This window comes from Aquarana catesbeiana, linkage group LG06, assembly GCF_042186555.1.
Source record: "Aquarana catesbeiana isolate 2022-GZ linkage group LG06, ASM4218655v1, whole genome shotgun sequence".
Taxonomy (NCBI): Eukaryota; Metazoa; Chordata; class Amphibia; order Anura; family Ranidae; genus Aquarana; species Aquarana catesbeiana.
The window spans coordinates 122,784,716-122,801,495 of record NC_133329.1 but is presented as its reverse complement, the minus strand read 5'-3'; the positions used below and the strand labels follow the sequence as shown (position 1 = coordinate 122,801,495).

Here is a 16,780-nt window from a genome sequence, read left to right as displayed (position 1 = left end):
AAGAGTACCTGTCACCACCTATTACTGTCACAAGGGATGTTTACATTCCTTGTGACAGCAATAAAAGTAAAAAAAAAAATTTTTTTTTAAAAACACAATTTATAAAGTAAAAAAATAAATAAAATAAATAAAAAAAAAAAATTTTTTTAAAGTGCCTCTGTCCCCGCGAGCTCGCGCAGCGAAGAAAACGCATACGGAAGTCGCGCCCGCATATGTAAACGGTGTTCAAACCACACATGTGAGGTATCGCCGCGATCATCAGAGCGAGAGCAATAATTCTAGCCCTAGACCTCCTCTGTAACTCAAACCTGGTAACCGTAAAAAAATTTTAAAGCGTCGCCTATGGAAATTCATAGGTACCGTAGTTTGTCGCCATTCCACGAGTGCGTGCAATTATAAAGGGTGACATGTTTGGTATCTATTTATTCGGCGTAACATCATCTTTCACATTATACAAAAAAATTGGGGTAACTTTACTGTTTGGATTTTTTAAAATTCATGAAAGTGTCCCTTTTCCAAAAATTTGCGTTTAAAACACCGCTGCGCAAATACCGTGTGATAAAAAATATTGCAACAATCGCCATTTTATTCTCTAGATTCCCTGCTAAAAAATATATATATAATGTTTGGGAACTCTAAGTAATTTTCTAGCAAAAAATACGGATTTTAACTTGTAAACACCAAATTTTAAAAATAGGCTTAGTCATGAAAGGGTTAACCACTTGCCTACCAGGTACTTACACCCCCTCCCTGCCAAAACCATTTTTCCGCTTTCAGCGCTGTTGCACTTTGAATGCACGGTCATGCTACACTGTACCCGAACAAATTTTTTATCATTTTCTTCACACAAATAGAGCTTTCTTTTGGTGGTATTTAATCACTGCTGGGTTTTTTATTTTTTACAAAAAAAAAAAAAAAGGACCAAAAATTTTGAAAAAAAATGTTTTTTACTTTTTTCTATCAGTAAATTTTGTAACCAAGTAATTTTTCGCCTTCACTGATGTGCGCTGATGGGGCGGCACTGATAGGCTGAACTGGTGGGCATCGATGAGGAGGCACTAATATGCCGCACTTATGGGCACTGATAGGTGGCACTGATGAGCACTGTTGGGCACTGACAAGCGGCACTGTTGGGCACTGACAGGCGGCACTGTTGGGCACTGACAGGCGGCACGGATAGGCGGTACTGATGGGTGGCACTAATGGGCATTGACTGACAGCAGTGAGGGGCATTGATGGGCAGACATCACTGATTGCCAGCACTGACTGGCATCGCTAATGGGAACTGAATGGTGGCACTTGTGGGCAGTGGTGGGCACTGATGGCTGCCACTGGTGGGCACTGTTAGCTGGCATTAGTGGGCAATGATGGGCACTGATTTGTGACACTATATTACAATACTGTAATCAGGCCACTGATGATCAGTGACCTGATTACAGATTACTAGATGTCCCCCTGCGTGGAGATGCCGCTGATCGGCTCTCCTCGCCACACACTTCCTTGTTTACATGTGAACGGCTGTGATTGGACACAGCCGATCACATGGTTAAAGAGCTGCGGATGCGGCTCTTTACAGAAATCGGGGTCGCGCTGTGTCCTAGCAACACAGGGTGGCTGCCCATAGGCACCCGAGAGCGGGCGTTCTGGGACGCCGTCATATGACGGCATCCCAGAACGAGAGCTGCACCGCCCCGCCGCCATTTGACAGTGGGCGGGCGGCAAGCAGTTAATCTGGTAGCGAGTACTTTGGCAAGAATTTTAACATATAAGAATTTTAACATCTGTAGACAATAAAGAAATTGGTCTATAGGATTCGGGGTGTAACAGGTTTTTAACTTTTTTAGGTAGAACTATTATAATTTCTTTTCTTTTCTCGGATATATGATGACTACATGCCTGAATGCCTAATTCTGAAGTGACCATTGGGAGATGTTTATATGTGAAGGAAATCCCACGGATGTTGTGGTCTGATGAGGGGTTCCAGTGGGCTGGATTTGCTGGATGCTATTGAGAATTTATCATCTATGCCTAATCCTTAACACCTTCTGGTAAGCAGACTACATTACCACGTGGTGACGAGTGACTCTTTCTACATCTGCACAATATATTTGGTGATTGGATTCCTCCCACTCTTCAATTTCATTTTGAACTTTTCAGCGCCGCAATAATTTTTATGCATGTGTCTTTTTGTTTGTTATCTATGAACTTTGCTGGCCGCTTGCTTTTTTCAGTTCAGCGCAAATTTTTACTTGTTTTATGCTATTATAACAGATTGGCCCATACTGTCCGGAAGCCGACCTTATAATTCATTCTTTATTAAACATTTTTCTCTTATTACAATAAACATTTATATGGCTCATCTCCCCAAGACAGAGAACAATATTCAATATCCTGGTTTATATATACACACCAACAGGGAAGGCTCCCTCTACACCCCCTTCCCCCATACCCTAAAAAAAGAAAAAAGAGAAAAAAAAAAATTAAAAAAAAAAAAAAAAATAAAGTTTTATAAGAGTGCTATAAAAATAATTTAAGATCTTCCAATATTGTACTCCGTATACATTGTTGACTTAATACGTGTTAAAGGAGAGGGGAAAAAAAAAAATTTGAAAGAAGGGGAAAAGACCTTCTTTCAAGTGCTGTGCTCTATGTGTGTCATTAACTTATTACACATGAAAGTAAAACCAAAAACTCCAATTTTATGAAAGTGTTATAAAACTTATTTAAATTATTCAAATATTAGTGCTCTATATATATTATTGACCTAATATGTGTAAAAGAAAAAAAAAAAGGGGGGGGGGGGTAAACCCTCCCCTCATTTATAAATGCATTATAAAATAATTCAAAAATTTTCAAGTGCTTGTGCTTTATGTATGTTATTAACTTATTACGTGAAAAGGAGAGTAAAAAAAAAGGGGGGGGGGAACTTACCCTATTTATTAGTTGATTATGTAATGTAATAAATATCAAGTGCTTGTGCTCTACCTCTGTTATTATCTATTAAATGTGAGTGAAAAAAAAGGGGAGGGGGATAGGGGGATAAACCCTCCCCTCATTTATGAATATATTATAATAATTTAAAAAATTTCACGTGCTTGTGCATATTATTAACTTATTACGTGAGAAAAAAAAATAAAGAATAAAATATACATATATATATATATATATATATATATATATATATATATATATATATATATAAATATAAGAGAGGATGCCCAGCAAAGTATAATAAAATTTGGGACCGGTGGCTCTCGGAGACCTGTACGTGACCGATGGCCTAGGTCCTCCAGGGATGTCACCTATTACGAACAATAGATCGGTCAAGTAGACTCTAGGCAGGTATTGCCATCTGTACTTGGTTTGCTTGCAGAATGACAACTTAGGAAATTTGTTTTGTATCTAGGCTGTAATACTATTTTTCCACACATAACTGTATTGTCTTAAAGAAACATGCAAGATTATGTTGTATATGTAAAATTGTTTAATTAAAAACTTTTTTGGAAAAAAAAAAAAAAGACTGAAAAAGGAAACTAATGTACTCACCACTTCTACGGACTTTTAGTTTTTGGAGGTAGACACATTTTAACTATGGGCTCTGTTCGTGGATGTTATCCATACATGCACAAGCTAGAAGATGGTGTGTAACCTCAAAAACTTTGCAGGGCTGAACCTGTCAGACTCCTTAGCCTACATTCACACTAGTCCTGCTGAATAATCCTGTATTTTTGGTGAATTTTTGTAGCATGTTTTTATATACTTTTTTTGCATGCGTTTTCAACCTTCCTACTTTTTTGTAGGAATAGGAGACTGGTTGTTAAAAGGATAAGTTCACTGTTTAAGAAAAAATTATAAATGCACATATTTTTGCAGAAAAAAAAGTGTGCGTTTTTTTTCTTTTTTCCTGCAGGAGCCTGGTAATCATTGCACCTGTGATCAGTGGATCAGGGGTACAATGCCAGGCTTCTGTAGACAAGCTCTGCAGCTTTCAGCCTGTACCTGCATACGGGCTGCCAGTTACAAAGCTGCAGTCTTCCTTTAGTACAACAAGCCGTCAGCCGCGGTGGCTGATGGTAGTTGTACTATATTCATTCACAAGAAACTGTGTGGGCGGAGTTCCACACAGCTGCACTGTTTAGGAATAGTGACAGTGGGTGCAGGCACAGGATCCCCGGCCTGCTTTCACACTGAGGTGGGGATCGAAGAGGGATGCTACAGGGGCTGGCATATGCTACATGTAACATGTCCTGAAAGGTGGCCTTATCCTTTAAACCCCAAACTTTGCCATACCAAAAAGCTCCTAATGAATTCTATGGGTCCAAAAAAGCAGTATGCTGCACCAAAAGAATCACCTGCACATTGTCAAAAATATCACTGCACCATGTTGCAATGTCCTGGATTGGCCAAAGGTCATAGAGAATAATGTTATTTCCATTGTTCTGGATTGCAGGATGATGGCAGATGTATAAAAATCACACAAGTGTAAATGAAGCCTTAGACACATTGTATAGGTAATTCTTATTATTTAAGTATAACAAAATAACACTAAATATTACAATGTGTGTAATCCTAGCTGTGACCTGTTCTTTTCAAGGACAGCAGAAAACCCAATTGGGAATTTTTAGGCCAAACAGTAATGGTAGTCACTATGCATCCTCATTTACTAGCTAGTTTCTGCAACTATAAGGCCATCTAATTGGAACAATTTGTGTGTTTTTTATTTTTTTAGTATGCACAGCTCTAGTCAGAGTCCCAATGTATCACAAAGAACATAGCCAAGCAATTCTAGGTCCTTGGGCAGCTTCACATTTGCACATAAAACACAGAAACTGCTGATCTGACATAGCACTTCTGGTCATTTGGCTTCAGAACAAGGGGGTTTTCTTTTTATGAATTAAAGAGCAAAAGCCCTTTTAAGACTTCATGAATCTTTTATGCTACAAAATGATCAAACAGCAAATAAGGACTGTTAAACAATAGTCTTATTTAAAAACATAAGAAGTTACAGGGTAAACACGATACCTTAAACTCCAGGTCGGTGTATTGTGCCTCCTTCCTCTCCTGCATTAAACCCAGACAAAAGGCCTGGAAGTTTATTTCATGTTTGGTCTGTTTGATGATCTCCCGTAGTAATGCACGCGATGCTCGCAGATAATCCTCTTTATTGATAAGCAAGTCTTGGAACACCATAGCAAGGAACTAAGGAAAGCAAAAGACATTTCACACTGTGAGTTGTTTACTCCCAAATTCTGTTAAATTTGACTAATAAGGAAGTTACCTTTGGTGCCAGCTCAGAGCTGTGCTGTAATACAGTATACAAGATCTGCATGTTGTTGGGGTTCCTAGCGTTGGAAAGCTCATTAAAAATCACAAACTTGACCACTGTGCCAAGGTTATCTTTGTGTGCATTCAAAAGCTCCCTACAATAAGGAAAATGGAAAAAAGGTGCCAGTAAGAGTTAAAACATTCAAGTAAAGAAGTTATGTGTTTTCAAACAGTTTACAAGGTTCACCCAAATGGAGGAATACCCAAATGCATCTTATAGAAAAGAGTCGCTGTTAGGTGTTTGCAGGGCCACCCATGGCTGGAATTTTGGCCCATTCAGCAGGAATTGTCCGAAATTCAAACCATCTATAGGGACCAGACACTGCTCTCAGAAGAGCATTGAAAAGATAAGTAGCTTATTGCCAGAACAAACAAATATATTTTATTCACTGCCAGCAGATACTGCATATCTTGATTCAGTTAATACAAGTATAAAAGATATACAGTGCATCTAGAGAGTATTCACAGCGCTTCATTTTTTCCACATTTTGTTATGTCGCAGCCTTATTCCAAAATGGATTAAATTAATTATTTTCATCAATACTCTACAAACAATGCCCCATAATGACAACGTGAAAGACGTTTGTTTGAAATCTTTGCAAATTTATTTAAAAAAAAAAAAAAAAAAAAAAAAGGAAAAAGCCTTTGCTCAATACTTTGTTGAAGCACCTTTGGTACCAATTACATCCTCAAGTCTTTTTGAGTATGATGCTACAAGCTTTGCACACCTATTTTTGGGTAGTTTCTACTATTATTCTTTGCAGGACCTCTCAAGCTCCATCAGGCTGGATGGGGAGCGTCGGTGCACAGCCATTTTCAGATCTCTCAAGAGATGTGTAATCGGTTTCAAGTCTGGGCTCTGGCTGGGCCACCCAAGGACATTTACAGAGTTGTCCCGTAGCCACTCCTTTGTTATCTTGGCTGTGCGCTTAAGGAGGAGCCCCTGCGGGACAGAGATAAGAGTTGCTCTTTAAAAATTATGACTTACATCAAACCTTTATACTAGTGATTTAAATCGTCATTTAAAATCGACTTGATTTAAATCAAATCCACCCTGCTTATGTACATGTGATTTTTTTCGTTTTTATTTTTAATAAATTTGCAAAGATTTCAAACAAACCTCTTTCACGTTGTCATTGTGGGGGATTGTTTGTAGAATTTTGAGAAAAATAATGAATTTAATCCATTTTGGAATAAGGCTGTAACATAACAAAATGTGGAAAAAGGCGATGTGAATACTTTCTGGATGCATTGTAATACTAATAGTACTAAAAATGTGCACTGCCAAAGCAGGGCAAGATCAAAATGCTGGAATAATAATACTGTAGAGAAGTCCAAGAATTAGTCTAAACAATCCAAAAGTTAACAAGTGCTTTAAATAACCTAGCACATGCCAGCTGAAGCTGATTGGACTGATGACAAAAAGTGAAAGTACTTAAATAACCTATTTTGATTATGTGAGCTGACCTTTAGTACTCTGTTTACTTTGTAGGCTTAAATGTGTACCACACCATCCCACTTTAGTCTATCAGATATTCCCTGGATCAACTACCCCTAATGTTATTACTATAAATGTTAATATCCAGGTATATTTTGTGCATTTAGGAATGTAGTCGTTTTTTTTTTTTTTTTTTTTTTTTTTTTTTTTATAATCTACTGAGCTATGCAGAAATAATTCCGGAAGGAGTTTATTCTGCATTTCCATAGCTCTTACTGTAAAGGGGCCTTTTCCTCCAGATGTAAAGCATTCCCCCTGCTCTTTGCAATGAACTTAAAGTGAATAATTTGCACAAAGTTCACTATATATTTGAATTTCTACAGCAAATAAGTCAGCCTAAGTAAATAAAATAAGTAAATGTCACCAACGCACTGCAATTGCGTCCCCTGGAGAGTTTTCTTCTAACCTATAATTATCTTGATGCAGTTTTTTGGTAGGATTGAAGAGCATTCTCATGGAGTCTGCCGTAATCTGGGAGGGGCACTACTGCCTTTTATGCCTTTTACTACTGCTTACCCTTGTTACATTTCTCTTTACCCCTTTAGTCTTATTATATTTCTACATTCTTTCACTTTTTCACTTTTGTGCTTTATTTTCTTTTTCCCTGTGCTCCTTTCCTCTCCTATATTTCCAGGTACTATAATACAAGGATAGAGATACAATTATGGAAACGTCATCCGAGATACCATACTCTCGTAAAATTACACAGTAAAAGCTTCCTGGACACAGATTTATCCATAGACAAGGTTGTAATAATGAAAGAGAAATACAGTATACTGTATGTGACAGATACTGAGAAAACACACAACTCAATTGCAGTTTGACATTATGGATATTTCTATGCAATGCCTACTTAAATCCTCATCATGTCATGACACTTTTGCAACAAGTACCTCATGTATGTCACCAATTATCCTTTTATACTGAACAAAACAAAAACGGATTATACGAAAGTGAAATTTTGGTCCATGCAAGGTAAATTTGCAGTGACATAAAGGCCATATCTTGGGAATAGGTCTATACTCAAAGCATTATTAAGCATTATTCACTTAATTTATTTTTTACTCCGACAATATTCCTTTTTTCTTTCTCCTAATTGATTTTGGCAGTGTGGCTCGTTTCCATTATGATCCTGTCTTTGTCGCTGCATTCAGTGTTTCTAGGGTCCAGTCTAAACACTAAGTAGTGTTAATATATTTTTCTTTCACTGTATAACCATGCTTTAAGTTCACATTCTTTTGCTGTTGGAAGAATAGCTGAATAATAAGAGTAGTGGTTTACAATCCATAAAGTATAGGTATTGCAGTTAATGCTAAGTGTAATACTGCACTCTGGGCCCAGCTTACCTCACAGCTAGCATATAATGGTTAAGGAGAACTTTGGGCTTGAGTCGAATTTTAATTAAATTAGAAATGACTTCCATGTCTTCAGACCCGTGAGTGTTGCAGTTCATACAGACTGACATAAGCAGATCCTGAGCTGGACGAGTCAGCTGAGGAGAAAAAGGGAAGGAAAAAACAAATTGAAATTTGAGCAAAGCTTACAAATGAACATTAAGACACTTCAACATAAGACTACACAGATACAAATATAAACAAGCCAGTTTTTGTCATATACCAGGCATGCCACAAAAGCACAGAAAGCTGTATTTGAAAACAGCGTAACGGAACACGTACTGGGATTATAGTCTGCATTCAACACGATCCTACCTTTGGGTTCTGCAGCCACATTTCCAACCTCTGCACTGCCATAAGTCGCACCTCCTTGTAACCACAAGTGGCAGTAAGCAAGCGCAGTAGATTCCTGGAAACATTATCCATGGGCTGTCTTCGATTAAGTTGATCCCTCAGCATATCTAGGACATACTCTTCCACTCCGTCAGCCAATTCTTCATACCTAGCACAGGCAAGCATAGGCTATTATATAAACACTGCATATGCCAGTCATATCTTTTGGCTTTGTAATTACTCATAGCATTTGTCATCTGTGACTAGCAACATCTATTGAACAGCATCTGTAAAAGTGAAGGAGTTACCTGGCTCTTTACTGAACAGTAGAAGTACTTGAGGAATTTGATCAATTAGGAGGTAGCTCCCACCCTGCTCTAAAAAAATTATTCCTTATTTTATAACACAAGTACAGTGCCTTGAAAAAGTATTCACACCCCTTGAAATTTTGTCATGTTACAACCAAAGACGTAAATGTATTTTATTGGGATTCTATGTGATAGACCAACACAAAGTGGCACATAATTGTGATGTTAAAGAAAAATGATAAATGGTTTTCAAATTTTTTTACAAATAAATATCTGAAAAGTGTTGTGTGCATTTGTATTCTGCCCCCCCCCCCCCCCTTAGTCAATACTTTGTGGAACCACCTTTCACTGCAATTGCAGCTGCAAGTCTTTTTGGGGATGTCTCTACCAGCTTTGCACATCTAGAGAGTGACATTTTTGCCCATTCTTCTTTGCAAAATAGCTCAAGTTCTGTCATATTGGATAGAGAGCGTCTGTGAACAGCAAGTCTTGTGACAGATTCTAAATTGGATTCAGGTCTGGACTTTGACTGGGCCATTCTAACACATGAATATTGCTTTGATCCAAATCATTCCATTGTAGCTCTGGCTGTATGTTTAGGGTCGTTGTCCTGCTGGAAGGTGAACCTCCGCCTCAGTCTCAGGTCTTTTGCAGACTCTAACAGGTTTTCTTTTAAGATTGCCCTGTATTTGGCTGCATCCATCTTCCCATCAACTCTGATCAGCTTCCCTGTCCCTGGTAAAGAAAAGTATCCTCACAACATGATGCTGCCTCCACCATGTTTCACGGTGGGGATGGCGTGTTTTGGGTGATGTGCAGTGTTAGTTTTCCGCAGTGGTGCCATACTCTTTCAATTTAGGGATGATGGATTGAACAGTGCTCTGTGAGATGTTCAAAGCTTGGGATATTTTTATTATCATCTTACCCTGCTTTAAACTTCTTCACAACTTTATCCCTGACCTGTCTGGTGTGTCCTTAGCCTTCATGATGCTGTTTGTTCACTAAGGTTCGCTAACAAACCTCTGAGGGCTTCACAGAACGGCTGTATTTATACTGAGATTAAATTACACACAGGTGGACTCTATTTACTAGTTATGTGACTTCTGATGGCAATTGGTTCCACTAGATTTTAGTTAGGGGTATCTGAGTAAAGGGGGCAGAATACTAATGCATGCCACACATTTCAGATATTTATTTGTAAACATTTTTGAAAATCATTAATCATTTTCTTTCCACTTCACAATTATGTGCCACTTTGTATTGGTCTATCACATAAAATCCCAATAAAATACATTTACATTTTTGGTTGTAACATGACAAAATTTGAAGAATGTCAAGGGGTATGAATACTTTTTCAATGCACTGTTTTACAAAGAGTGCAGCGAGATTTCCATCAGAACACTAGAACAATGCTAGAACAGTGTTTCTCAACCAGGGTTCTGCTAGGAGTCACCAGGGATTGCCCAGTGATCTACCCATTATTCACAGCCAGCTGACAGATTGCATCCCCACTAAGCCGACACTAGGTCAATTCCCCCCACATGCAGAGCAGTGCAGGGAAGCAGCCACTGTCTCCACTGTTACCTGCCGGCCCCTTCTGCCCCTACTGTCCATCCCAGGTACCTGTATGTGACATCACTTGGGCTGGATGTAAGAGAAGTGCCATCGGAGAACAGTGTGCCAGGACAGACCCCACAGCAGCTTCCCTGCGCTGCCATGCGTGTGAAGGAAACCCATTACCGTAATGTGCCCTGCAGACCCCCTGTGCTCTGCTCTGCTAAACCCTTGTACACTGCTCATCTCAAGTTGGACCCAAAATTAAGCATTTGTGCAGAAAAAGAAAGCACAAGTTTCACGTTGAGGAGGCATTCTCATGTTTATTTCTTTTGTTTGTATTGGTATGACACAAAAAAGTGGAGAAACAAAAAGCCAAATCTGACACATTCCACGCAAAACTCCAAAAATGGACTGGACAAAATTATTGACACCCCCCATTTTGATATTTGGTAGCACACCCCCTTGGGAAAAAAATAACTGAAATCAATCGCTTCCTGTAACCATCAATGAGTATCTTACACCCTTCTACTGGAATTTTGGACCACTCTTTTCGCCAACTGCTCCAGGTCTCTCAGATTTGAAGGGTTCCCTTTCCCAACTGATGTTTTGAGATCTCTCCACAGGTGCTCTTTGGGATGTTGCTCATTGCTGGCCAGTTCAGTACTTACCAGCGCTTTGTCTTAAACCATTTCTGAGTCCTTTTTGATGTGTACTTTGGGTCATTGTCCTGCTGTAATTCCCATGACCTCTGACAGAGACTGAACTTTCTGACACTGGAGCGGACTGAAGTTTGCTCTCTGCTGACGTCACCAATGTCAGTCCAGGTACCGCGTCATCCCGACAATGGGTGTCTGGATCTGCCAGGTACCTGGACTGACACCCAGCTCAGGCTCTCAGCAAGCTGCTGAGAGCCTGAGATGGCTGCTCAGACCCCTCCTAAGCTCAGCGCTCCAATGAGCGTGGAGGGAGAACAGCAGAGAGCTGTGACTGACAGTCTGCAGCTCTCTACTTATGGAGCTGTGAAAACCGAGTGATCCACCTAGGTAAGTATCAGAAATTTTTTTTTCCTTTACTTCTCTTTTAAAGGCCTAATTTCTTTTTCTGAAAACAGTAAAATGGGCTTTACCAAAAGCTGCAATTTTGTTTCGTCTGTCCACAGCACATTCTATCAAAAGGCTCCCTCAGGTAAGTTTTGGCAAACTCCAATCTGGCTTTTTTATGTTTCTATCTCACCAGTGGGGTCCTCCACCGTACTGTCCTTTTCATTCAGATGGCGACATATAGTGCGAGCTGACACAATTGTACCCTGTGCCAGAAGGTCAGCTTGAATTTGTCTGGAAGTTGATCGAAGTTCTTTATCCACCATTCGAACAATTCTTAGTTGCAATCATTGATCAAAACGCAACAGGACCCAATACAGTGAAAAAAAAACATCTGGAATGCATCCAGAAACGGATCTGGAGTGTGTTTTTGTGGTGTGAACTAGCCCTAAGATTGTCCATGCTTTTCCACAATTTTGTTCTCAAATTCTCAGACAATTCTTTGCTGCTCTGTCTCTTCTCCATGCTCTGTGTGGCACAGAGACACACAACAGAAAGTTTGAGTCAATTTTCACCATTTTAACTGGTTACCAGTGTGATTTCTATATTGTCAGCACCTGTAATTACAAGAGCATCATAAACTTGGAATGCAATTATTTCTTAAAATTTTGAGAAGGTGCTAATAATTTTGTCCAGTCCAATTCTGGAGTTCTGCGTGGAATGTGTCAGGTCTGGCTTTTTGTTTCTCCACTTTTTTGTGTCATACCAATACAAAAAAAAAAAAGAAATAAACTTGAGAATGCCTAAACATTTGTAATTGCAACTATTTTCTGGGCGAAGTGGTGCATTATCTGACAGAAACGCAGGGGTGCCAATATTTTTGGCCATGACTGTATATATGGTACCTGAATAAAATGCATTATTTATCTTTCAAAAAGTGTTTTACAGTGCTAAATTTTTCATCTGATTCCTAAATTGCAGCATTTGTACAATTTAAAAAAGGCAGGATAAAAGAATATTAATAAAAAAAACAACACTTGTGGGTTTGAAGAATAAGTTCACCTTTTGAAAAAAACAAAAAAAAAAAAAAAAAAAACATCTTTTTTTACAGGTACATTTATTAGTTTTTTTCTAAAGAGTCTGCACAGCATTGCACCCACGATTAGCAGATCATGGGTGCAATGTCAGGCTCCTGCAGACTCTCAGGATAGCTGTCTGTCTGTACTTCTGATACAGGCAGTTACTTGGGAGCAGGATGATCAATGAACAGTAAAACACTCACCTAACAGTACTTGTAGTCTGTTCATTCACAGGAAACTGTAAATGAATGGTGAGGCCATGCAGATGGAACCCGCAAGGCTGTGACGTTTTCAGTTTGTGACAGCGGGTGCAGGTAGAATATCCCCCGCCCACCATCATTGGGAGGAGGGGATCATTGGGAGCAGGTGTAGATGCCAGAACACATTACATGTTCCACCCTAAAAACGTGAATAAGGTAAACTTATCCTTTAACCCAACATTTTTTTTGTATTGGCAAAAGAGGTGTCCCTCTTTCCCATCTCAGAAACTTGGACAGTATATGCACCATAGTGCCGTGAGCTGTGAATGTGAACATTATTTCAGAAGTTCCCCAAGATCTCAAACTTTTTGCCAAGGGTTTCTTTATGGTAAATAGTTTCAAAAACCCTGTGCTAGAGGGTTATTTCACTATTTTTATGTAGCCCTCAAGGACTTCAGGAGGTGAGATTACAGAGCTTTTAATGCAGGTCTACACCCAGCTGGGGCACTGTGAGTGCATCCCACTCCTATGCTGGATTTGTCATTTATATTCTAAGGAATGTCGTGATAGATTGAGAAGCACCAAAGCAGACGGTAACACGCAGCACTTCTACATGAGTCGCAATGTTCATTCTTTGGGCCTTTCTCTTACCATTGCTGTCAATAACTGCCTACTGACAGAAAATACATAAATGTTAGCATGCATATCCAGTATGTGCTGGTGGATATACACTTTCCCTTAACTGCCTACATATGTAAAATAAGCATCACATGTACAACCTGGTGAATTATCAGAACACAGACTTGCAAACAGTGGACCATAATAGGTTAAAGGGTTAGTTCACCTTTACCAAAAAAACTGCCTATGCAGATAACGGGTGCATGTAGATTAAAACAAACTGTGCAGATGTGACTAAAGTCGAATAATGCCCTTGCTATATGTGTAGGACATGTAAGTACCTGCTGAAGCCTGCATGGAATACTCCTAAGGCATTGCTAGGTGAGGCCTAGATGTTACTGCTCACCTTCACCATCACAGGAGTGAGCTCTCAAAAGATGAACTCAGACCTACAGCATCAGGGGAAAGAAATAGCATGCGAGGGGGTTTGAGTCAGAGAAAGCGCTCACTCCTGTAATAGTTGAAGTGAGCAGTAATGACTAGGCCTCACTTAGCAAAGTTCTGGAAGTATTCCAACCAGGCTTCAAAAGGTGAGTAAATGGACCAAAACCTATAGCAAGGGCATTATTCAACTTTATGCAGGAGCTGCAGAGTTTGCTCTTATCTACAAACACCCCTTGCCTGCATTTATTAATGTAAAAGTGAACTAACCCTTTAAAAAGAAACAAATTTATTAGTTGACTTGCTTGACACTGAAGTAGTTGACTAAATAATAAGAAATGTAATGGCTACAGCATATGGTCTTACAAGAGCAGTCAAACCACAAACAGCACAAAGTAGCCTAACAGACTATGTTGAATTTTAACATATCTGGAGAATAAAATTGCTAAGGAAGAGATAAAATACCGTGGCATTAGCTGTCCCTCCTCCTCAGGACTTAGCTTTTCCTCAGCGATAAGCAGCTCGCTTTGACTATCCTCCTCCTCTGTCAAGGATGGGTGAGGACTGTTGCCTAGTGTAACAATGCAAGAAATATTTTTATTTCAGTTGTTGGATTATGAATCGTATGATCAAAAATAAAAGACATCAAGGGGCCATTTAGACTCACACTGTAGCAAGGCATGTGGTCAAATGCATTGCATTGCCATTCAATGAACAGTAATGCCCTGTACACACGGTCGGACATTGATCGGACATTCCGACAACAAAATCCATGGATTTTTTCCGACGAATGTTGGCTCAAGCTTGTCTGGCATACACGCGATCACACAAAGTTGTTGGAAAATCTGATCGTTCTAAACGCAGTGACGTAAAACACGTACGTCAGGACTATAAACGGGGCAGTAGCCAATAGCTTTCGTCTCTTAATTTATTCTGAGCACGCGTAGCACTTTGTGTGTCGGATTTGTGTACACACGATCGGAATTTCCGATAACGGATTTTGTTGTCGGAAAATTTTATAGCAAGCTCTAAAACTTTGTGTGTCGGAAATTCCGATGGAAAATGTGTGATGGAGCCTACACACGGTTGAAATTTACGACAACAAGGTCCTATCACACATTTTCCGTCGGAAAATCCAACCGTGTGTACAGGGCATAACAGTTATTGCACAATGTACCACAGCACATACTGTATGGTACACTGTAGGAAGGGCCATGTGCATTTTTTTTTTGTGTGTGTGTGTTGATGTGCATTGGCAGCCTATTCAAAATGAATGGGCTGTCTTAATGCTGATCTACAGGATTCATTTAAAGGGATTGTAAACGAACACCTTGTAAAAAAACACATTTCATTTTAAAATAGAGATGAAAGGCAAAACATCTGTGTATGGAAAATAAAAATGTCTTTTTCCCCTTTCCTATAAGTGATCATATTCCCTATGTTCTCAGCTGCATATGACCTGGGGGAAGAGAAACGGAAGTAAACTGAGCTTCAGATTGAAAGGCTGTGCAGGTGGGGAGTGTCAGGGTCTAATCATTGGAGAACAGGCTGAGTTCGAAGCATAGCTAGAGAACTGACCACAAGTGTGCTCTCCAGTCACAGGCTGGAGGAGGAACAAGATCTGTAAGTGCTACTAAAATGCAGTAGAGAAAATTCAGGTCATCTGCATGCTAAACAGGGCTGTGCTGTATACAAGGGCTGTGTAAATCCTAGGATTGGATAGACAGAAATACAAATCATTTCGTTAAAATTATTGTAAACTATCACCTTGTAAAACAATACATTCAATTTAAGGCTAACTAATTGTGTATAGATATAAAAAAAACATTTTAAATACCTTTGTTCCCCTTTTTTTTATAAGTGGTCACATTCTCACTGTTCTCAGCTGCATAGGAGCTGGGGGAGGAGAAGCAGCATCACACGGAGCTTCCCAGTGAAAGGCTGTGCAGGGAAAGCGTGTCAGGACAAGTCTGGTCATTGGAGGAGAACAAACTGAGTTCCCAGCATAGCTAGAGAACTGACCGCACTGTGCTCTCCTGCTTAACGTGGTCAGTTTTTAATATGAAAGCAGAGGGACTGGCAGGAACACCAGGGATTTCACACAAACGGAGCAATGCAAAGTGCAAGGTGAACAGGAGACTTTTTCATAGAAGCACATGGTACAGCAGGCACATATCAAGAATATGAAATGTTAGGGTAACAAACACTTGAACTTTAAATAGTTTGTTTGAATGAGCTTGGTCCAAACAAACTATTTACTTCAGTTGCAGTGGCTGGGAGTGTAGTTTAACCTTAATGTGGCCTCACACAGCACTGTGTTCTGGCAACGGTATGAGACCTTCCCGTCCCACTCCCAGAACAAAAAGTTGAGCTGAGCGCTGCTCGGCCATTCAGTGAAAACGTTGTATTTTACTAATAAAAAGCTTCCTCTGATAGGCTGAGGCAGAGAGGAGGGCCGATGACATCATAAACTCTACCTCAGCCAATCAGAGGAAGCCTTGTATTAATTCATAGAAGACTTTTTTGTGTGGCTGAGGCTATACAGTTTATACAGTGCTCCCAGCCACTGCAACTGTTAGTGAAGGAAAAAGTACATTTGGACCAGCTTGGTCCAAACAAACTATTTAAAGTTAAAGCGGAGTCCGGGCCACAGCGAATTACGTCACAGCTCAGCTCCCTCTTGCTCCTTCGCCGGGCCAGGAGAGCGCAGCGGTCTATCGCGCATGCGCAGCTGGAACCCGGCGTGAAGCCCTAATGCTACACTGTCGGGTTCCCTTATCCGCAATGGTGATGGCAGCACCCGACAGCTGATGGAAACATCAGCTGCGGCGGTGCCGACATCGCTGGACTCCAGGACAAGCACGTGTCTTATTATTAAAAGTCATCAGCTACAATATTTGAGGCTGCTGGCTTTTAATTTTTGCAGAAGTGGGAGGACCTCCTCTTTAAGTGAAATCTGGAAATCAGCATGAACACAGTATGCATTA

At 39.9% G+C, this 16,780-nt stretch overlaps 1 protein-coding gene across 3 annotated transcripts in view; it reads right to left on the bottom strand.

Moving 5' to 3' along the window:
• Positions 1-16,780, bottom strand: part of INTS1 (integrator complex subunit 1) — a 249,954-nt gene that overhangs the window by 193,328 nt on the left and 39,846 nt on the right. For all 3 annotated transcript variants that reach the window (XM_073636747.1, XM_073636748.1, XM_073636749.1), the window contains 5 exons: positions 14,259-14,364; positions 8,533-8,719; positions 8,170-8,315; positions 5,279-5,420; positions 5,023-5,199 (listed from right to left, as the gene is read on the bottom strand). In XM_073636747.1, coding sequence (XP_073492848.1) covers positions 5,023-5,199; positions 5,279-5,420; positions 8,170-8,315; positions 8,533-8,719; positions 14,259-14,364 — 758 coding nt within the window. The remainder of the gene's footprint in view (positions 1-5,022; positions 5,200-5,278; positions 5,421-8,169; positions 8,316-8,532; positions 8,720-14,258; positions 14,365-16,780) is intronic.